Genomic DNA, 24,149 nt, shown 5'->3' on the forward strand with positions numbered 1-24,149 from the left:
GTGAAGAAGCCAGCTGATAAAATTAGGAAGATTTTGCATCAAAGTTCTCACTCATTCTGACTTCCAGTTCCATTTTCTGGAAATGCTGTTACTTTACTGTGTTTTGTTTGTTTGTTTGTTTGTTTGTTCATTTGTTTGTTTAAAGAGAACATTTCTCTGCAAACTTAATGTCCCGGTCTTTCACATTGATTGGATTTGTATTGACTGTTCATACTGCTCTTGGAAAACTATGTCTTCAACAGCCTTAATGTTAGTGTATTGGACTATAAAATTTTGAAATTTTAAACTATTTTTAGACTCCCAATTTTAACCAGAATCACTGAAGAAAAAAACTCAGCCGCATTTAACTGATACTGGATTTGAGAGACATCTTTGAGATAATAACATGGAAATAGAAATTTAAAGAGAGAAGTAGATCTTTTTTTGCCCCTTAGCTGACAGTCTTTGTCATGTGCTTTGTCACTTATGGAACTTGTCTCATTGATTTCTTCCCTCAGAGTCCAGGTTTCAGACAGGGAAAAGACATTTAAACAGTAATTGGTAGTTCACTACCATAGTACTAACTGATGGCAAAGATTCCATTTTCTTTAGTGAAGTCATAGTTAACACTGGCAAGATATACATCTTTCCTCAACAGAGTTGTTATTTTATGTAATCAAATGGAGCTTAGGAATTTAAACCTCACTTTTTGTTTTGAATTAAATTCATAATTTAACAGTAATTGTGCAATGATAAAAGATTCAAGAAATTATACTGAGAATGATGATTTAAAAACAATTTGGACTTTTAAGTACAAGCTGGGGAATGTCTAGGTTATAATCTTTTAGATGGGTGTTACAAAATTTAACTATATACCCCACATGTTCTATCTTGTGTTGCATGGTCACACATGTAGAAATAATACAATTTTAACACTTAAACCTACTTTTTAAGCCAGAGTGGGGGGATTTTTTTTGTTTTATTTCTCCACAGCTGAACATCAGTAGTTAGTTTTCAGCTAGTTTTTTCATACACCAGCAGGAAGTTGCTGGTTTACCCAGTAATACTATAAGTAACTGATTTTTTATTAGTAAAGCTCTATTTTTATTTTTTTATTTTTTTAATATTATGTCATTATTTTGTTTCTCCATAAGTTCTCAGAAGGCTTACTTTATTAAAATTTAATTTTAGAATGAAATCTGATCTGATGGTAGTTCTTAAAAGTACTTGTTATTTAACTGACTAAGAGTGGTGTACATGCTTTATAATAAATAGGTAGAATAAGTGTACATATCAGGGCTATTTTCAGCCATTAATAACATGAAATCAATAAATATTTCTTGTCCTTCACTAACATAGTCATGCTTGAGACAGTTTTCTAAGTTCAGTATAATCCACTGTAGGCTACATTGCAGTGGTGTTTTAATCCTTTTTATAACTGTATTTGAATCAGTGTTTGCATTTATAGAAGGCATTTAAGCAGTTTGAATTCAGAGAGATGGTTAAGCATAACTTAGTGAGAAAACAAGTGCTTTTCTTATTTGAATCAGATTCTTGAAAAGTGAAAGGCATGCAGTAGGCAGAATCCAACCCAGTATTGCCAGTGTCTTATAATAAGAATAAATTCAGTTGTTTTACAACGGAGTTATTTGCCTTTTGCTTAGCTGCCATCAAAAAGGAGCCCTCTTCATGAATGAATCATGAATGAATCATGAATGAATCATGAATATATGTGTACATCTCTGTGATATGTAGTGCTAGACAAATATTTCTGAGTAGAAATAGATTTCAGATATTTTCCATTAGGGATATTAGAGATAAATAAACACAAACAAACAACAACCAAAAAAAAGAGAGAATTATTAAACTTGGACACATGCACTTTCAAGGAAAAAGATATATATTTCATTTTTCATTCAATCTTATTTTCATTTCCTCTACAAGACTTCTGTTCCCCCAATACATCACAAACACAAGCTATGAGTTTTGCAAAAAACTACACACATAAATCCTTCATGTGTGTAGCCATACCATTTCCATACAGCATGAGCAATGGCAGCATTTTAACTATTATAACGTATGTCTAAGCAAATAGAGGCCAAAATATACATCATATCAACAGAAGCTAAAGAGCACGGTGTCATGACAACCGACATATCGTATACAGTGTGCATACTCGTGAGTAGATTATCTATATAAATGTTTGTTTGTACTGGCATGAATTTGTGTGCACAGCAGCAAAGGTTGTTCTCAGATTTTATAGAAAGAAATGAATCTGCACTTCAGTTCTATAGTTTCCAACAGGACCACCTGTTGTTGTCAAAGTAGCATCTGAAAAATAAAATTCGTGATAATAACATTATTTTTTGTCAGATTTTCTTCAGCTGTAGAAATTAATAACCAGCATTATTTTAAATCTTAGTATGGCCAAGATGTTTGAAATATTTTTTGTGTATATGTTTTGTTTGTTTTGTTTAATTACTATTTAGTTTATATATAAATATTATTTTCAAAATGATTAGGTCTTTCCACTTAATGTGTGATGGTATACTGAACACTATTTGATTTTTGCAGAATTGTCCAATAACTTGCATTCATTTTGTGATTTCTCAGTAGCAGAGCTTAATAAAAGACCTTCCCAAACCCTTCCAATATTAACCCTTCCAACCTTTCTAGTAGGACTTCATTTTATTACATTTTTAAATTCCAGTGATTGTACTAAAAGCCAGAAGATTAGTCTATGATCTGTGTAATAATTTTAATGTGAGACTTGTTTTCCTTGTTCTGAGAAACGTTAATTGATATGATGGCAAGGAAAAGAGAGGTTTTAAAATACAAAACTATAACTTATGCTGTAGTCTATACAAATGGCTTTTACTTAGTGATAACTTGATATGCAAGAAATACATGGTTGGTTCCTTTATGGGCTTGATTTCACAAGCTGTAGTACCTCACAAATTTTCTGTGTGAGTTGTGATTTAAAAGCATTACCATCTAAGTAGTCAAGTTACATGCATTGCATGTGTGATGGTACAGGCGCTACAAAATATTTGGCTTTCTGTAATGCTTGTTTTTGCAAAATATAATTATTCACTTCAATCAACAAAGCATGACACCAAGTGTAACTTTAAGCATGCCAAGAGTTCAGTTACTGTTAGAAAAATATAATATAATCCTGCGGGATATTCTATATTCTGGACTTTGACCAGCAACATGCAAAAGTATCTTGCAGGACTGAACCTGCATATCGTTTTGAATAATATACTTTTAAGTGCACAGGCACCTCTTGATTGTATTCTTGGTTGTATTCACTCACATTGTATTTTTGGGCATATATATATGTGTACATTAATCAGTACTGTAAAAAACAGTAATTTCTTTTTCATTCCTAATTAGCTGAAGGTGTTTTCAGTTTTACCTGAATGAAAAAGTATATAAATAGTATTATTTCTGGGATAGAGAAAAAATGTCACAGAATGTAATTTACAACACAAGTCCTACCAGGAATGCCTTGAGGGCACTGGGGTTGTTTAGTGTGGAGAAGAGGAGGCTCCAGGGAGACCTTATTGGTCTACAACTACGTAAAGGGAAGGTGTGGGGAGCTTGGAGTTGGCCTCTTCACACAGGTTAACTAGTGATAGGACTAGAGGGAATGGCCTCAAGTTGAGCCAGGGGAGGTTCAGGTTGGAAATGAGGAGACATTTCTTCTCAGAAACAGTAGTCAGGCATTGGAAGAGGTTGCCCAGGGATGTGGTGGCATCACCATTCCTGGGACCTTTCTGTTTTAAGGAAAGGTTGGACATGGTGCTTAGGGACATGGTTTAGTGGATGACATTGGTAGTAGGATGATGATTGGACCAGGTGATCTTGGAGGTATTTTCCAACACTGAATTTTATGATTCTATGATAAGTACACATTTGGAATTAGAATTAATGTCCCTATTTTACAATAAGTTGTATTTGCATATTTTTGAGTGATGTGTGTTCTGAGTAACATTACCTGTTGATGGTAACAGGAAAGAGTGCAATTATGTACTTTCAAAATATTTGTACTAGTTTTGAAAATGCTTTTGCTTCCAAGTCCTACCACTGTATTGAAACTTCCAGCTGTGATAATGTAATAGTAATATAATAATTTATAAATATACATTATAATTAGTGATCGATTGATATAGCAATTCTAATAATTCTTAATGTGATTATTATTGACTATAACCTTTTTTAAAGCTTCTTTGTTTTGTTTTGTTTTTAGTTTATATACTCTTCTGGTTTCCTTCTGTTCACGCACTGGAAAATACTGTCTTTATAGACATAAGATTTGGAAGTTCGCGTATCAGTCTAAAATATCTTCCCATTGAAAAAAAAAATCTTTCAAATTATTCTGCAATCTTGATACATTTTTCTGTCCTATCCTTATGCTTTCTACAAATAACACTTGGCCACATAGTCACAAGATGCATGTTCTCAAAGAAACAAGTTTTTGTAATTTCAATTTTTGTTGCCATATGCACTCTAAATATTTATCCAAAGTCCTAAAATGGAAGTTTCTTTGCTTTTACTAGGTGATCTTTAATTATTTCATACACCTATATTATTTTCCCATTGTCATTTTATTAGCTGTTCTTTTTTTTTTTTTTTCCAACTGTGATTGTTTTCCTCGGTGAACGGTTGTTTGTCATCTTTGCAGTTCAGTGTACAAAGTTAACTGTATGTATTGATATAATTGAAAAAGTGACGTTTTAATAGAGGGCTTTTTAGCATACTCTTTTAAAGTGAAGAATCAAGAATATAATTTGAAGCTTCATACTTCTGGATATTATCTGTCCACAAAAAAAAAAAAAAAAAAAAAAAAAAAAGAACGGTTTAATTCAGCAAAGCACGTTGGCATATACTCTAGTTCATTATAAGTTTAATGCTTTATTTTGTCAAGGGAGATGAAAGCCCAACATACATTTTGTGTCATCAGTAAGCAGGTGATAAATCCTCAGAAATGTCAGCCTAAAAGATTCTTGAAAATGCAGATAGCTGTAAATATCTTTTTTTTTTTTTTTTAGCTATTTATTTTAAAATAAAATATGTTAAAAACTAATAATTTATTTGAGGAATGATTTTCATTACTGTTCAATTAATTCTCTCTCTGTATTTTTAATTACCTTGTTTTGTGATGAATTAGAACCAAATTAATCTAATCCTAACCTTTGTATGTAATGCAGCATTCATGCCCAGCAAAGTTAAAGGAGAATGTAAATTGTGGATTATTTCTAAAATGTTGCCAAGCTCATGCTGCCATATTTATAACTCAAAATTTAAGTTTTATCATTTAATTGTTTTAAATAACATAACTATCTGCCAAGCATGAGTCATATGTGCTTCAGATAGATTGGTGGCTATAAATTTTCTCTCCTTTTCTCTCTTTCTTAAAATTAAATATGGAGATTTTCTGCAGGGGGTGTGGGGTGTTAATTGGCAGCCTGTGATAATCTGTGCTTCCATCTGGCCTTTCTACAGGAGAAAAGGTGATGCAGGATGATGAGTTTACCTGTGATCTCTTCCGCTTTCTTCAACTACTTTGTGAAGGACATAACTCAGGTTTGTGGGCAGGCTTCCAGCTAAGTCAAGGTGGTGGTAACTTAAAGATAACTATAAAGATAAAAGACATTCACTGCTGTAAGTTTGGCAGTGTTTATAAAATTTTATGAAAGATAGTGTAGCTGCTGGACTAGACATGAAAGGAAAATATTTATTTGTAATGAAAATCTCAGGTTGTTTAATCTGTTCCAACATTGTAGAAAAGGTATGGGTTTCCAGAATGATGAGTTTTCAGTCTTGACCTGACTAGGAAAGGTAAACTATATAGGAAAATATATGTGGCTTATGACTTCGAGTCAGTTATTGAGAGGGAAAAAAAAAAAGAAAAAATTGTATTAGTTGTTGGACATATTTCTGACCTTGTAAACAGCAATTGTATAATTAAGAGACTTGATTTCACTGTCACTTAGGAAAATGTATATCATTAAACATAATAATAATACATATTATTAAACATAATCAAATTTTGGGCTTATGGTTTGCTGATGGACTGATGTGATCTCTGCAATAAAATGCAGACGGCATGCTAAAGACATTTTTTTGAAAAAACAAAGTAACAACAAAAAAAATGCATTTATTTAAGCTATACTTTCCTTGGAATTAATTTGCAGGAATCACTTTGTAAGTCTTTAGCACTTAAATGTAAATTGAACTTTTATTTGAATTTTTAGATTTTCAAAATTATCTGAGAACTCAGACTGGTAACAACACAACTGTTAATATTATCATTTCCACTGTGGATTACTTATTGAGAGTTCAGGTAGGTTAACTTCTGTACTAATCAAGTAAATGATGATAATGACTTTCATTTATGCAACATTATACTTTTAGTTTATTTTAATCATAAGTTAGACTGTTCTATGTGGAAACTCTGAGTTTCTTAATTTCTCTGGTATATCCTTCTGGAATAAGTCATTTCCTATCATAAAAGTTCTGTTTACAGCAAGGTTGAACTTCATCTTTATCATAAAATGTTCAGCTTTATCAGACAAGCACATGTATTTGTGATTACATTTATTTTGTTCATTGTAATCCATTTTGTTGAAAAAACAGTCTGTAATTCTCTACTGGTTACAGTTCTTAAAGTGTTGTTATGCTGCCCTATGGGAGTAAAAGTGGCAGAAGTGTAAAAGGCTAATATCAACCACTGTACACAAAAATTCAGTGAAGTCTGTTAACCAACCAGCACAGGCAGAAAGTAGACATGCTAAGGAAGTGCATAAAACTCTAGCCAGTAATTGACTGTGACTACCCTGTGACTGAAAAGTGTTTTCTATTGTTCAGCTTGAGATTCAGACAGCTGTTTTTTCATCCATGTTCTGATTCAGTCTGAACATTGGTCAGCTAGATGCACAGCCATGTGATGGCATGCAGTAAAGTGTAAGAATAGTCTAATCTTTATTTAGCTAGTTAAATTTTCTCTTTAGTCATGTATGTATGGTGTCTAAGAATTCCAATCTATTAAAATCAGTATTCTTTAAGTTGCTGTTGTTACCAATGTTGCTATTTATCCTTACACATTCTGTAGAAGTTGTAGGGACAATACAATTTCTATTCCATTGCTTACTTTGTTGAAACTTTAATAAGGTTTCCTTTGAGGAAGACAGAAAGAAGAATCATGCACACAAAGCAACATTTGTTCCTGCTATTGACTGGGTGTCAAGCAAACAGTATAAAGAGCAGCATGCAGCATTGCCATACTATTGAGACCTGTTCAGAATGCAGAATATGGCAGATACCAACAGATCTAGCTCTCTGTCTGTCTCTCTATATATCTTTTTTTTTTTTTTTTTTAATCTTGATTTTAAGGTATATGGGGGAGGTTTGTGTATTTTTATTTTATTTTATTTTATTTTATTTTATTTTATTTTATTTTATTTTATTTTATTTTATTTTATTTTATTTTATTTTATTTTATTTTATTTTATTTTATTTTATTTTATTATTTCAGTTTACTATTGTTCCTATTGATTCCCGTGAGATGAAAATACAGTTCTTGAAGTAACACTTGACAACCTGTATGGAGTTTAAAACATTTTTGTGATCATTTAAGAACCTTTATAAAATAAATACTTTCCAGAACTGTATTCCTAGCTAATATGTTTCTGATCTTGATGAAGAACTGGTTAGAGAAATTTTGATTACATAATCTCTTCGTGCTTCTCATAACTGTTTTTAGGAGTCCATTAGTGATTTCTATTGGTATTATTCTGGGAAGGATGTTATTGATGAGCAAGGACAACGGAATTTTTCCAAAGCCATCCAGGTTGCAAAACAGGTTTTCAATACTCTCACAGAGTATATCCAGGTAAGTTAGTTTATTTCTAATTTTATGGATTTGAAAGAAAATGAATAATACCTTTGTAATAAAGACAATGTACAGCTAGATAAAATATATATCGGGATATAATATAGGTACGTTTAAACTTCAAAATTATTTTAGTGCATTTATTTATGTAGAAAAAGAAGTTTTGTATAGCTGGCACTACTCCCTGATCCATTAGTTGTATGAATAGTAGGTAGAGTTTGTTTTATTCTGATCAAGTCACATGTTACATTTGATAACTGTAGAGATGTACTTGGGGTAGACAGTGATAAATGAGAAGACATACTGGCAGGATTCAAAGAAGACTAGTGAGAGACTAATGAAGAAATCAAATGTTCTGTGTTCTAAGGCAGCTTTGGGTTGCTTGCAGAAAATAAAAAATGGAGTAGTTCACTGAATGACTAATCTGAAAATGTATTCAAAAAAGTAACTTGTTTATATTATACGCTTCATAATGCAAGTCCTGCAAGAAAGCTTCAGTTTATTTCTGAACTGCTTGGCTTTTGCCATCTTAAAATTGTTGCCGTTGCCTTTGTGGTCTTCTACAAACAGCAAGTCTTTTCTTTTTTTCTTTTTTTTTTTTTGAAAGCAAATTTCTTCAGGTTTGGTTGTATTCTTTTAATGTATTTTTTAATGTGTGATTAAGAATTGGTAAAGGGGAGTGTTGAATGTAATTTAGTGTTTTTATCATTATTATGCTGCTTTTGCAAAATAAGACTAGAAGTTTTTGAATACCAAACTGATAATTAATTTGCACAATGAATCTGAAAACTGAAGTATTCCTCATGAAATAGTAATTAGCCTTAATTCTATTTACAGATGGGATTAATTCTGTCAAAATAACAATATGGCAGTTCTTTCATGCTATTTAAAGAACTAGGCATAATTTAATTCTTATTAATTCCTCATGTAAATCCATCAAAAATATTATAATTTGCTTCCACATATAATAATCAGGTTAGAGAGCATCCCGTTAGACTATATGTCTATTATACTGTTCTCCTTCAACTGGAAATGTATATTATGAAAATAATATTTTATTTCATGAGGATCAAGTGTGATAGCATTGGAACATGTAAATCTGAGTAAAGGCAGCTTATAGTCACGAGTGTACATGTGCTTGTTGTAAACATATTTGGCAAGTCACAAATAGCATTGTTAGCTAGTAATTGTTTTATTTACTGTTCTCTAAAGTTTCAAAATATTTTGTAATCCTGCTTTTTTGAAGTTGGAATTTTTTGAATAATATTATTTAGCACTGCTTTCTAGAACAGGTGGAATATACTGGGAAAAAAAGAAATCAGGAATCTTAGTCCCTTATCACTTATACCAATTTTGCATTAATCCCATATTAATTAAATCCTGAGTTACTGTATTAAGTAGGGAAGAATCAGTTTGAAGATTTTGTACCTCTCTAACATTTGCAGTTTAATGTTGCAAACAGCTGTACTTTTTATGGTTCTGAAATGGGACTCAGCTAAAACAGAAAGAATGGCTATTAGAAATATGCATTGCTTATGGTCAGTGGTGTTGCAAGATAAAAAAATCTGTATATGCTTAGCTTTTCACGGCAGTTTTTAAAGGACAGACCCCCTACTATGCTTCTCTATTGTTTATACTTGTCTTTTGTTAAGTTTCTTCCAAATAAAACCTACCTTTCTTCTCTTGTTGACTTATCAATAGGGGCCATGTACTGGGAATCAGCAAAGTCTGGCACACAGCAGGCTATGGGATGCTGTAGTTGGTTTTCTTCATGTGTTTGCCCACATGCAGATGAAGCTGTCCCAGGTATCTTTTAGTTTTTGTTTGTAAAGTTGCTAACTTATAATAATGATAAAGTGTCTTGTTAGTATGTTTAAATAACTAATTACCACAGTTAATAATGGAGGTATGAGGAAAAATAAGAGGCAGAGCTGAGAGAATAAAACAAAGCTGAGGGTATAAATTACAGAGTCAAAGTGCTCATGAGCACCAGGCTTATAACAAGGTTCGATGAAGTTGAAAATGAATCATATAACGTGAAATCAGAGAAAAGCAATCCATTTCCTGTGTTTCATATCAAAGTTCTGCCTCCATGTTTTCTGCAATTTTGCACAAGCTTTTTATGTAGCATCTCTCTTCCCTGTTCAGGTGCCTAGTTCAATGCAGACATCTAAGCCCTTTCTACTCTCAATAGACAAGAATTGTAATTTATCCTTACAATATGGTGTAGAGAATTAGCACAGACAGCTCTTTAGAGCTAAAGTTAGATGGGAAGAATCCTAACTTTAAGCAGTCTGTTTTTCAACTTTTTAACTTTTTAAAAAATGGCAGTTATCCTTATATTACACATCTTAATCGAAAGTAGAAAATAATCCTGATTTTTTTTAAATAACTAAACATTCTCAGAGAAGTGTCATAATCTTGAAAACATTTTAGTTGTTAAGTAATAAAACTCTGAAGGCTATGAAGTTTTTAGACCTGATTTTTTATTTACTTATAATGTATATGAAGTATATGTAAGTACATGTCAGTATTTTTGAATGTGTTGCGTAAATGGAGATAGTCTTGCTTAAATGGTTTTCCTACCAACCCTTGGGACTTTACCAGTGGAAGTATGTCAGTTACTTAGATCTGTGGACTTTTCTGCTACCATTCTGGTTCTTATTTGTTACTGATAAATAGGTGTCACTTTCCAGTAGATAGCATCATAGTGAAAGTTGATTTTCAAAGTGATGCAATGAATTTTTCCTAAGGTGTCTTTGTAAGCCCGTGTACCATGTATTGTCATTTTGGAACATCTTTGTTATTTTCAGAATAGAAAAAAACAATCAATGATTGGGTAGGCCACAGTGGTGACTGTTACGCTTTCTTCCTAAATCACTAAAGCAAGATGGAAACTAGTATACAAGTAGTTACAGACAGGAAGTAAAATACATAAAATTAATTGTTGATTAATAAATCTGATGTGATCATTGGTAAGATTTGTTTTCACAATAATGGCAAGATTTTAGTCTCAGCTGTGTGCAGAGTGGTTTCTTACAATCTTATAACTATAACATCTAGAAAATAATGATACCCTGCCACTTTGGAGAGAGCCAAAATGCTTTGCTCAACAAAGTTCATTGTAGTGAGTGGAGTTAGACTGTTTTGAGTAATGACAGAAACGTGGTCTGCTCCAAATAGAGATGTGTATAAATTGAGATGGTGCCTTTTTCTTGTGTGGAGTTCAGACTCTTCGGGCCTTCCAGAGCTCACTTGGGCTGTTTTATTAATTTATTCTTATTGCAAGAATATACTAATTGCACTGTGTTCAAATACCATTTTTCAAAGGTGTTGAGTGTGGCTAAATGGATTTATGTTGTCATATGTTGTCATATGGCATCTTTCTATACCTGGGGTTTGCTTAAGGAAAGTATTTGGTCTTTGTTTTAAACCAGAAGTTTCCAGAACAAAAGTCCCGGTCCCATCTCTCCCCCCGCCCCCCCAAAAAAAATAAATAAAAATCAGTCACTTTGAAGCATGTTACACTTTGTCTTCTGTGTGCTGCTGCCATTATTTTTTTCCAAGGCTGTGAACTTGATTATACTAACAGCAACACTGCTTTAGCTGACATGAAACTTTACAGAGGCATCATCTGTGAGCCAGACATACCTTATTATTGCTTTATTGCTGTGTTACCAGTTATGATCCTAATAGCTTCTTAAATTTTAAATCTTATTTTTACAGGGTGAAATCTGCATGCACATATATGAATGTCAAAAAAATCAGTAGATATTATATATATTGTATTCATTTCTTTAGGATTCCAGTCAAATTGAATTACTGAAAGAATTAATGGATCTTCAAAAGGATATGGTTGTCATGTTGCTGTCTATGCTGGAAGGTAGGTAAAGTGTAATTTGAAATTCTCTTTTGCAATTGCTTTAGCAACATTTTCACCTTTGTGTTTAATGTTCCATTTTCCTTTAGGTTTTTGATTTTTATGTATCAGTTGTGAGATCTTAAATTGCATGGAAGATTGATACAGTCCAGTCGATATCATTTATGTTACTTCTGAATGTCAGAATTGCATAAAATCCAGCTGTGACATAGGTTTTACTTTGTTTCTGTGAATATGGCCTATCTTTTGCCTTAAGTGAGAAGTTTTTGTTTGTTTGTTTGTTTTTAACTCTAGGTTGAAATTCTAAATTCCAAGAACTGAGACATTTATCTATCGTTTTATTAATAGATTTTTTTTTATATTGCATTTGTTTTTATAATGATCTTAGCCATGAAGAATAGGCTTTGATTTATTTAGTGAGTAGGTTCAAGTTTCCTTATGACTAATACTGGAAATTATGGTTCCCCAGAGAATGTGATCATTGTCAAGAAATAATGCTATTTATGTATCTTCTTTCTGGTATCGTATTGGCAGATTAACAATAGACTATCAATAGTAGAAAGACAGAAATACACAAGCATAGATGATCCAAAGATTTTCCTTTATGCTTCCTACATGTATTGCATCACATTTATTATCTTGAGAGGGCAGAGAGAGAAAGAGATGTATTATCTGGGAGGGCAGCAAATGCAACCTGGATTACAGTGTAGCATGGATGGCTGCTGCTTTGCTCACCTGAGGTAACTGAGGTAACTGAGAAGCAAAGTAATTCTTAGTATTAGTATTAGGCAGTGCTCCATCAGGAACCTACTCATCCTCTGTTTGTGTTGCACTACAGTAAAATTTACATTATCACTTTTGAAAAACTGTCTCATGTTTAGTACTTTAATAAACATAACAGATATACCTCTCTGTGGCTTGTTAGTTATTTCTTTAATGGCAAATATTTCAGTCACTTACATCTTTTTCCAAGTCTTAGGGTAGTGCTATTAGTAAAAGATTCCTGATTTTACAGCTGTTTTCCTCATATAACTATGTGAGCCAGTGGTTTATCAATCTTACTGTATAATTATTTCACTAGTCATTATTAAACACGTTGCCAAAATACTTGCTGCCATCAATATTTCTAATTTCATGTCATCACATCTAGGTAATGTTGTGAATGGAACTATTGGCAAGCAGATGGTTGATATGCTTGTGGAATCGTCCAACAATGTGGAGATGATTCTGAAGTTCTTTGATATGTTCTTAAAACTGAAGGATTTGACTTCCTCTGATGCATTCAAAGAGTATGACCCAGATGGTAAAGGCATAATTTCAAAAAGGGATTTCCACAAAGCAATGGAAAGCCATAAACATTACACTCAGTCTGAAACTGAGTTTCTGCTATCCTGTGCTGAAACTGATGAGAATGAGACTCTGGACTACGAGGAGTTTGTGAAACGGTTCCATGAACCTGCCAAAGACATTGGTTTCAATGTTGCTGTTCTCCTGACCAACCTCTCAGAACACATGCCCCATGATACCCGCTTGCAAACTTTTCTTGAACTGTCAGAGAGTGTGCTGAATTACTTTCAGCCTTTCCTTGGACGCATAGAAATCATGGGTAGTGCAAAGCGCATTGAACGAGTATATTTTGAAATAAGTGAGTCAAGTCGGACTCAGTGGGAGAAACCTCAGGTAAAAGAGTCAAAGAGACAATTTATATTTGATGTTGTAAATGAAGGTGGGGAGAAAGAAAAGATGGAGCTTTTTGTTAATTTCTGTGAGGATACCATCTTTGAAATGCAACTGGCTGCTCAGATTTCTGAGTCAGATCTGAATGAAAGGTCAGCTAATAAAGAGGAAAATGAGAAAGATAAGCCTGAGGAGCAGGATCCTGGAATGGGTTTCTTCTCTCTTGTAACTATGAAGTTAGCATTAGTAGCTCTCAAGTATAATTTAATGACTCTTATGAAAATGCTTAGCATGAAAAGCCTGAAGAAACAGATGAAAAAAGTGAAGAAAATGACCATGAAGGACATGATTATGGCTTTGTTTTCTTCCTACTGGAGCATTTTGATGGGCTTACTGCATTTTGCTTGTAGTGTCTTCCGTGGCTTCTTTCGCATCATATGCAGTTTGCTGCTTGGAGGAAGCCTAGTAGAAGGAGCAAAGAAGATCAAGGTGGCTGAACTATTAGCTAATATGCCAGATCCCACGCAGGATGAGGTGCGTGGGGAAGGAGAAGAGGGGGAGAGGAAGCCCACAGAAACTGCATTGCCTGCAGAAGACTTGACAGATTTGAGAACTTTATCAGATGAGAGTGATCTACTATCAGATATATTTGGTTTGGATTTGAAACGGGAAGGTGGACAGTATAAATTGATCCCTCATAATCCAAACGCTGGTTTGAGCGATTTGCTGAGCACTCCTTCCTTAGCTCCAATGCCTGAGGAACAGGAAAAAATCCAGGTAATTGCACTTTTTATTTCTATGCTTATGCTCTATGTTTATCTTTTTCATATGCTAACTATTTTGTCTTGAAACACAGCTTGCATCTATGTTTGCGTGTTTGTTTTTTTGTGTGTGTGTGTGTGTGTGACATGATTTTGGGGAATCACATAATCACTAAACCATACCCTCTCTGATATCATAAACTTCAATTCCCACAGCCTTCTCTAAGTAGGTGGTAGTTTGGTTTCCTTCTAATTTAGTGCTAAAATGTGTCTTCATAAATAAATATTGAAGCATCATCTTCTCTCAGAGCTTCAACAGCTAAAAAAAAGAAAAAAGTGTAATATTCCACAGTCTGTGTATCCTTTTAACTAATTCTGTTCTGCATAATAATACTCAGACACTTTTTTTTCCCTTAATCTGACTATCTGTAGGAACAAATGAAAGAAGATGAAAAGGAAGAGAAGGAGGAAACAAAATCTGAACCTGAAAAAGCAGAGTATGTATAACTTTAACTAGTGGTACTGCAAATTAGTTTGTTTCACTAAAATATCAGCTTTATTATACTTCTTTTCCTTTAATTTTATTTTCATTCACATTCCACTATTAAGGTGTGTGTGTGTGTATGTATATATTTAATCCATCCTCCTCATCAGTAGGCATTTGCAAGGAAATGCCATGAAATCACTAAGAGATTTTATGAATTCCCCTCTTCCAGCTCCATCCTTCGTAATTTCAATTTAGTTTATTTTAGAATTCACAGAACTCATAATGTAACTTCCTGCCTTTCCCCACAGGTATTAAAAGCTCACTGAACAACAGTTTCAGACGGTAGTCCTAGGAGTTTACATGTTTATCCAAGAGGCAGTTTATTTACAGAGGCATAGCTGCAATGGTTCTAGAGTTCATTGAAAATTTTGATGGAATTGAGTATACTTTTTAATATATCTTGAATCTGCAAAATCATTGTTTTCTGAGAATCAAGTCTTTTGTTGGTCTGTTTTCATTGGGCTTAATTTCATCTGTTTGTTTAAGGTTTTTTTGGCAAGTATGAAAACAAGAAGAAAATGTCTTGGAAAAATTGTAAGAGCGCTTGTGTTACAGAGACTAATTATCTATCAGTGGTAGAGACTGACTCTTTCACCCTTCCCATTTGATAAGAACTGTTTTGAGTTATTTAGATTTTGCATAACCTTATTACTCTGTTACAGTTTTAAAGAATTACTGAGTCCTCTCACGTCTTTATGGGGATCATTAGCATTGATAAATAATCATTTCAGTCTTTTTAAGACATGGTAAAATCAAATGTTGATGATATTAGCTCAGAATAAAAAAGCAAAACATAGGACTTGGATTTAACCAGTAAAAAAACTCTCCATCCCTATTTTTTATGGTGGCTGATATATCACTGATAAAATTTCAAGTGGATCTCTTAGTCTCAAGTTATCTCCATATTGCTCTCCTGCAATGACAAACACTTGCCACAGTAACAAAACACAGTAACAAAAACTCTTCTTCCTAATTAGTACAGCAAACTTCTAATGCAGCCAGTACAACTTTGTGAAGGAGAGTCTTGCTGACTTTTGAAGGTCACTTCACTGTTGATTGCTCTGCTTGACTGTGTGAGTTGCAGTGATACCAGTATTCTCTGTGAAGAGTGGAAGTGCCTGGCATTGCCCTGAAGCCACTTCTAATGTAAGACAAACTTTCAAGTGAAAGTTTGTTGAGTATATTCTACTATGAAGCAACTTAGGATATCAGTTATTCTGTTTGTAGATAGATAAAGAGAAATTAATAATGTAACTAATAAGTTGCTTCTCACTCTGTTTTGGCATCAAATGGGCTTCTGTGATCCTTTCATGTATCTGGCTGTCAGGTCAAATTAACTTCCAAAATAATTCTCAGTTCCTATGATTTTGTGCTTGGAGAAGGCAGCCCACTAGCTATGACTTTCTGTAATTACGCAGCATGGTGATTATCACAGATTGAAATGCTGTCAAGCTTTCATATTTCTCTCTTCTCCTAGAGGGGTTGCTTTTGTTGTCCTCATCTGGACAGAAATGCAGAATTTAAAACTTAAGGCTTGGCTTGTAAATACAAGAAGAACTAGTGTTCTGCAGTTTGTGTATCTGAACCAGATAGTTCAAGTGCATGAGGTTGGAGGGGAGCCCTTAGACATATAGAGAGTTGTACAGACATTTGGCAGTGTTAGCTGCACAATTATGAAGCAGAGTTGCAGGTATAAAGTTTGGGAGATTCTTGGTTACCTGCTTCTACCACTTAGCAATTCTCACTTCAGGCTGACAAATCATTAAGTTCAAATATCAGTAGACTTAACCAGACTGTCACCCTTTCCAGTGCTTTATGCTGAAGATGGATATCTATCCTTGTTATTCATACATGTGCACTTCATGAATTATGACTACTTCAGCCTCATGAAAAGTTGCAATGTCCTCTTGCAGGGTGTGGTTTAATTATTTTTTTGTCAATTTTATTAACTTGACTTATTATTTTGGCTTCATTTGTATCCTAAGAGGAGAGGATGGAGAAAAAGAAGAGAAAGCCAAGGAAGACAAAGGGAAACAGAAATTAAGACAGCTTCATACTCATAGATATGGAGAACCGGAAGTTCAGGAATCGGCTTTCTGGAAGAAAATAATTGCATATCAACAAAAGCTTCTGGTAAGCTGTTCTCTACACTCTGTGTTTGTGCATTGGGAGGGATATATACTATTACATTATGCTATCAAAATGAAAAAGACAAATTCGCATCTGCTAAGACTCATTCAATCCACAGTCATCCATGAATAGGACATAAAGGCAAAGGTTTAATTGAATTTTTTAGTGGAGGAAACAAGCAAGCAAAAATACAAACACACAAATCCAAAAAATAATATATTAGACATATATTAACATAATAAGGAATGTAATTATTGGCTAAAATTCAGACCTTCAAAGATTTCTATCCATCAGTGCAAAAAAAGCCTAGTGTTTTTGTGTGAAGGTAAGTATTTATTAAGTCAAGAATTTTTAGAGCAGCTTGTGAGGTTGTAGGGTTTCTGTTTTCCTGAGACACTTTGGGAAAAGTCAAGTTCCTCTATCTAAACATTTTATTAAGATTTTCATGAAATAGCAAGTTCATATTTGAGAAATTTCTTAAATTATGTGGAAAATAAGACTAGCTAAAATTGTAGAAATGTATTTGTGTTTCAGTAACATATGGTAGCTCTGAGTAAGATGCAGAGTTATTTAAAATCCAAGTTTTTATTAGCTAAGATATATATAGGCATACATATTCTGAGAGACTGGAATGAAATCCAAAGCAAAAAGATAAAGGCTTTTGCTGTAGATCTAGTAGATATAATTGTGTAGGGTCAGCCTACATCTACCATGAGTAACATAGCAAAAGAATAAAATGACAATGACAATATAAAGGAACTAATTGCTTAAGTTTTGCTTTTGAACTCAGTGTCAGGGTATCATGTAGCAGCCATTCAAATTTTATTTATTTTTCTTCTAATAATCTCATATACTAACTCACAAATAGTCTTCTATGTTTAGGGCTGAAAATGGAGGAATTTCCATGTAAGATTTAAAACAAAACATTGAAACTAGGTGCTGGAAAAGTTTCTGAATTGTAAGGAAGAGATAGGGTACTTTTAACCTTAGTATATAAGGTTTGGGTAGGAATTTCCTCACTGGAATAAGATTTTTCTTGAGATTTTCTGTGCTTTCGCTGTTATTTTTGAAGGTTTTGAAATCAGAAAGAAGCAGGAAAACATGAAAAAATATTTAAGGCAGAGTTTTCCAATCTTCCGACTTTGAGACCACTAAAGAAAAATAGCATGTCTGATATTCTATTTATCAAATGATCTGCCTGAAATAGTGACAAGTTCTGTAGTGAAGTATGGATAAATATTTTTTTTCAGATTGGGATTAAACATTCATCATATTTCAGATAATTTATTAAATATGCAATATAGGTTATTTTATTTCCTAAAATAATTTTTAATAATTAATTTCAAGAATGATAATTATTAGGCAAGGAATATTTATATTTTATTTTTGTTTTCAGAACTATTTTGCTCGAAACTTTTATAACATGAGGATGTTGGCATTGTTTGTTGCTTTTGCCATCAACTTCATCCTTCTTTTCTATAAGGTAAGCTTGTCACAATATTAATTTGCATTACGAAAAGCATTCAGGTTTTGTGGACACTGTGCTATGATTAAAGTGCCTAGCCTCACATGCCTATGATTAACATGCCTAACCTGATTAAATGCCTTCTTCAGTCTGCCACTTCAGAGATCTAACAGCGATACTAATGTGTTTCTGAGAAGTAATAATGGACTTCCAAATAGCTATTTCCAAAGTTCTGTGCTGTGAGAGATGCAGCAAAGTGAAATGTTTACCTTTGTGCTCCATTATCCTGTACAGACTCAGCCAAGCCCAGCCTTCAGTGGCAACTTAAGCTAATACATGTCAGCTGAGATATTTATTTATTTTTTTTTTTGTGTGCCATCCTGCTCCCCTGAGAAGATGTGTACAGCAAGGGGAAGTTGCATCATCTTAAACTAGCTGGAATATCACTTACCATTTTTGTCAAGGCCTTTGCTATAGTTAATGCAACAGTAGATTTTCCAGACTTGAATCAGTTCCAGGAAGAGTCCTGCTGATAAGGATTACATATGGCAATGTCAGGAGTTGACTGGGCTTCTTCCAGAAGGTCTATGCTCTTTCTTGAATTCAAGGTGATATGTATGACCCAAATTTGCAATGGGAAGAGAGTAAAAGAAAATCCACACTATCGCAAATTGGTGTAGCATGGTGAAAGGGTGAGGTATTGTACTGTGTGAGGTATTCCCTGTGGATATTTTTCTGCAGAAAGTTATTTCCTCATGATTATGTTGTCCTTGGTAGGGTTGTTTTCACTTGTAGTGGTGTAAAACTCCTGTCAGAGGAATATACCTGCAATATTAAGATTCAAGTGATTTAAACAGGTCTCCACCTCTGCTGTGACAGAAGAAAAGGAAGTTCCTGTGGTGTCTACTGGAGAAAGTATGAAGTTGAACAGCTTGGAGAGTGACAGCCAGAGGGTCATTGCAGTTCATTATGTCCTAGAAGAAAGCAGTGGCTACATGGAGCCCACGCTGCGGATTTTGGCCATATTACACACAATCATCTCTTTCTTCTGCATCATAGGGTATTATTGTTTGAAAGTAAGAAAAACTGAACTGTTTTTTTTTTTTTTCTTCTAGTTATGAACATTTTTGTCCTTTGACTGGTATAAATTGGAATCAAGTTGTAGCAACTTTGCTTAAGCAGGTTGAGGAACCATGTAAAGAAACACCATTCGGTGATTTGTGAATTCAGAAGGTTACAGGCCAGGGCCTGATTTCCTGGTCTGGCATTGGACTGTAGGTTCAGTATTTCCACAGTTACAGTGTCAGCCAGTTATAGCAATAACCTGTATCGCTTCTTGTGACTGCCAGCAGTGAATGTGCCCATTCACATGGCTAGAACGATGATTGTCTGTATTGACACTGATCTTGTCAGCTTGGCCAGTTTTCAAGTCCTTTATTTTTTTGAAGTATTATTTAATATGTGTTCAGTTTTTGTATTTAATTTTTCATAACTACCATCTTTTCTTATAGATTTTCAGACATCTCAGAGCATTTTAACTAATTTCTGATATATTGATTTTTTTTTTTTTTTTTCAATTGCAGGTTCCACTGGTTATTTTTAAGAGGGAAAAGGAAGTAGCAAGGAAATTGGAATTTGATGGGCTGTATATAACCGAACAGCCCTCAGAAGACGATATTAAAGGGCAATGGGATAGACTTGTAATCAACACACAGTGAGTTTGTGCTTACTCTGTTTCTATAACTTTGCAAGGAATTATGCTTCAGACTGCACAGTTACGCATTTGATGGTCCAGCTTGTCTGAAATACACAGTTGTGAGGAGTATATTTCCAGAAAGGATATACAAAATATTTTGGTCAAGTGTTTGTTATCAGTTTTAATCTTCTTCATTTGCAGGTTTTTTTTTTTTTTTCCATATATTCCATATATTAAAAAAAGATTGCAAGGAACTTTTTTGTTTTTTGTTTTTTGTTTTTTTAGCAAGTGCAGTGATGATTGTTTATTGCTGTCAGTTCAACAGTGAACAGTGGTTTGTATCCTTTCAGTGTCTCTTGAAAGCTTTTCTTTGGAACCTTAACTCTGCCTTTTGGGATTATATGATCCTTTAATACTTTGGAACTTTTGGATATGATACTTTGGTATCATATGATCTATGATACTTTGGAACACTAGAAACATCAGCTCAGCTGCTCTTTCCCAGCCATGAGAATGTGATAGGCTCAATGCCAATTGGTAACTTTCATTCCAATAACTTCCCAAAAGACTAGCTGGAGATAGCACCAACAGAGAGCCTCTTAGAAACAAATTATTATATAATTTTTATGGCATCTTAGTAGGTACTCTTCATGATAATCTAAAATGTAATCTCTTTTTTCATCTGTGTTTTTCAGGTCTTTTCCAAACAACTATTGGGACAAATTTGTGAAAAGAAAGGTAAGGTTTATTTTTTGAAATATGTATGAAATTCTTTATAGATATTAATTCCAATATCTTTATCGATGATCTGGATGAGGGCATCGAGTGCACCCTCAGTAAGTTTGCAGATGACACCAAGTTAGGTGCGTGTGTTGATCTGCTCAAGGGTAGGAAAGCTCTGCAGGAGGATCTGGATAGGCTGCACCGATGGGCTGAGGTCAACTGTATGAAATTCAACAAGGCCAAGTGTCGGGTCCTGCACTTGGGGTGCAACAACCCCAAGCAGAGCTACAGGCTGGGAGATGAATGGTTGGAAAGCTGCCTGGCAGAGAAGGACCTGGGAGTGATGGTGGATAGTCGGCTGAATATAAGCCAGCAGTGTGCTCAGGTGGCCAAGAAGGCCAACGGCATCCTGCCTTGTATCAGAAACAGTGTGGCCAGCAGGTCTAGGGAAGTGATCGTCCCCCTGTCCCTCTGGTGAGACCGCACCTCAAGTACTGTGTTCAGTTTTGGGCCCCTCGCTACAAGAAGGACATCAAGGTGCTCGAGCGAGTCCAGAGAAGGGTGACGAAGCTGGTGAGGGGCCTGGAGAACAAGTCCTACGAGGAGCGGCTGAGGGAGCTGGGCTTGTTCAGCCTGGAGAAAAGGAGGCTCAGGGGCGACCTTATTGCTCTCTACAGGTACCTTAAAGGAGGCTGTAGTGAGGTAGGAGTTGGTCTGTTCTCCCACGTGCCTGGTGACAGGATGAGGGGGAATGGGCTAAAGTTGCGCCAGGGGAGTTTTAGGTTGGATGTTAGGAAGAACTTCTTTACCGAAAGGGTTGTTAGGCATTGGAACAGGCTGCCCAGGGAAGTGGTGGAGTCACCATCCCTGAAAGTCTTCAAAAGACGTTTAGATGTAGAGCTTAGGGATATGGTTTAGTGGGGACTGTTAGTGTTAGGTCAGAGGTTGGACTCGACGATCTTGAGGTCTCTTCCAACCTAGAAATTCTGTGATTCTGTGTGATGATTTCCCGTGTCCCATAGCTTACTCCTCTGTGCTCTGGCACCTAAAGCTGACTCTTAAGAGACCCACTCACCTCCTTAGTTCCAGACAGCTTCAACCCCTTGCCAGCTAGTCTGGCTTGATCTTTGCTAGAGACCACAGACTCACACACACACATTCAATTCTACCGCACCATGGACATATAGTTCCCCCTAACCTATGGTTTGAATCCAGTTACTGCTTTCACACCATCATACACACATACACATGCACACAGAATAGAGAGTCCTTTACCCAGGAAAGAGTTAGAAAATTACTTTATAAGATGATGGGACAGATTGAGATGATTAGGCAAAATGCATAGCCAAATAACTTTATTGACCAGCAAACTTTGTTGTTCTAGTTTGTTAACTAGAAAGGGTTGAATACTACCTTCAAGAAATTTTACTTTTATCAGATTTTTTCATGTAGATAGGATATTTAAAACATCTTTGCTTGTGTGAGCTCAACATTTTTTTTTTTCAGTGACAATATTGATTTAGTTATTCTGCTTCTGCTGAGTTGCCTTTCTCTTCCTATTTTCATTAAATGAGTAAGAGCATCATATCCTTGATGAGCCCTATTGCCTCTGTCAAAGTGATTGAAATTAAGGTGAAAAAAACAGTATGATAGGCAGATGGAAACAAACAGATTAAAAAAATCATGCATGTTAAACTTGTCTCTGAAAATAAAAAACCTTATACCCAGCTGACTCTCTTGACTATTCCTCCTAAATTTAGGTCATGGATAAATATGGTGAGTTTTATGGCCGTGACAGAATCAGTGAGTTACTAGGAATGGACAAAGCTGCTCTTGATTTTAGTGATGCTCGAGAAAAGAAGAAACCAAAGAAGGATAGCTCCTTATCTGCTGTGTAAGCATTTGCTTCTGGTTTGTTTGTTTGTTGTTGTTTTTGTTTAGTTTGGTGGTGGTTTTATTTATTTATTTATTTTGATTTTGTTTAAAATCAAGAACTCAAGGTCTGTCATTTGGCTTTGAATTTTTTGCTGTATGGCTTTTCTTTTATGAATGGCTATATATGATCAATCAATTCATGTGTATTTGAGAGAATAATCTGAAATACACAAAGATGAGAGTTATTTATCAGAGGTGTCATAGTCAAACTTACGTCTCAGTCCCTTTGCCTCCCTAGCTGCTGTTCTTGGTTCTGCTGTCATTAGTACAGTCAGTGTCAATGGAAGAGGCAACTGAGGCTCAAGCGTCTGCAGCAACCATAGTAGTGGTAATTTAGAGGATATTAAGAAGGGCTGCTGTTGGATGCTTATGCGGTAGAGAAATTTGTCACCTTTCAAGAAGAAAAAAATGTAAATAGATTTATCCTGAAGGATCTGACATTTCCATAGTCTGGTGAAAAGATAAGCAATGATATGAATGTGAAGTGTATAAAGAATCGGTACAGTTGGCCTAGAATGTAAAAGATGTTAAAAGGTCTTCATTTTCCTTGTCACAAGATTCAATAACCTAGGTTTTCAAAAGCTCCTGGAACAAGTAACCTTCTTGTTAAGAATGTAGTATATTGGAAGACAGTATTATCTGTTATACTGCAAGTTTTTGTTTTGTTTTGTTTTGTTTTCTCTTCAATGTATGTATTTTGTAAATATCATCCATGCAATCCTGATCAGACAGTAAATATCACCCAGTTATCATGGTCTGAGTCATTCCTGACCGTGCAAAAGGTTTTAATACACTTTCCTCTTCAATTTACATTTTTTCTTGAGGAAGAACAAAGGACATAAGCTCAGACATTCATTTCACCTTACTTTGTCTGTCTTTAAAGCCGTCTAATTGTATCACTCAAGATGTGATGATATAACCAATGGTGATGAACTGGTATTTCAGGGTGCAAATTCTCAAAACACTATTTCTCTCCATTGATTCTAAAATTCATGTGACTTATACATAGGTGATTGCACTGTAGATATTGATCAGCTTCATGTCTGATGTCTCCAAAATAGTACTTACACATTTATTTTTCTGCTTTTGTTTCAGACAGGTCCGTTCCAGAGTAAAAGTGTGAATTAGAACAAGGTTGTGATATATTTCAGCTTGGGAGAAATAGATAAACTGTGACCTCTTCATTTTCTGTGACAATACACTTCCTGTAGTATGCAATAGGCTCTCGTGTTGTGTATTTTCCTATTTCATTCTTATATAAAATGTGATTTTTTTACTTTTACAGGCTAAACTCTGTTGATGTTAAGTATCAGATGTGGAAATTAGGAGTTGTTTTCACTGATAATGTAAGTCTGTCAGTATATGTATACACATACATTCATGTTCTAAAAAAAAAAAAGATAAAATATCCATCTTAGCCTGAAGGGTGTCCAAACATATATGAAATATTCTGAATTAC

General features: G+C 34.5%; 1 protein-coding gene across 13 annotated transcripts in view; it reads left to right on the top strand.

Annotated features, from left to right (window-relative positions):
• Positions 1-24,149, top strand: part of RYR2 (ryanodine receptor 2) — a 415,779-nt gene that overhangs the window by 381,746 nt on the left and 9,884 nt on the right. For all 13 annotated transcript variants that reach the window (XM_032184912.1, XM_032184915.1, XM_032184916.1 and 10 more), the window contains 14 exons: positions 5,488-5,568; positions 6,240-6,328; positions 7,748-7,876; positions 9,578-9,682; positions 11,678-11,759; positions 12,907-14,210; positions 14,627-14,691; positions 16,727-16,874; positions 18,268-18,354; positions 19,194-19,412; positions 19,920-20,050; positions 20,728-20,770; positions 22,516-22,649; positions 23,976-24,036. In XM_032184912.1, the coding sequence (XP_032040803.1) occupies positions 5,488-5,568; positions 6,240-6,328; positions 7,748-7,876; positions 9,578-9,682; positions 11,678-11,759; positions 12,907-14,210; positions 14,627-14,691; positions 16,727-16,874; positions 18,268-18,354; positions 19,194-19,412; positions 19,920-20,050; positions 20,728-20,770; positions 22,516-22,649; positions 23,976-24,036 (2,678 nt within the window). The remainder of the gene's footprint in view (positions 1-5,487; positions 5,569-6,239; positions 6,329-7,747; positions 7,877-9,577; positions 9,683-11,677; positions 11,760-12,906; positions 14,211-14,626; positions 14,692-16,726; positions 16,875-18,267; positions 18,355-19,193; positions 19,413-19,919; positions 20,051-20,727; positions 20,771-22,515; positions 22,650-23,975; positions 24,037-24,149) is intronic.

This window comes from Aythya fuligula, chromosome 3 (assembly GCF_009819795.1).
Source record: "Aythya fuligula isolate bAytFul2 chromosome 3, bAytFul2.pri, whole genome shotgun sequence".
Taxonomy (NCBI): Eukaryota; Metazoa; Chordata; class Aves; order Anseriformes; family Anatidae; genus Aythya; species Aythya fuligula.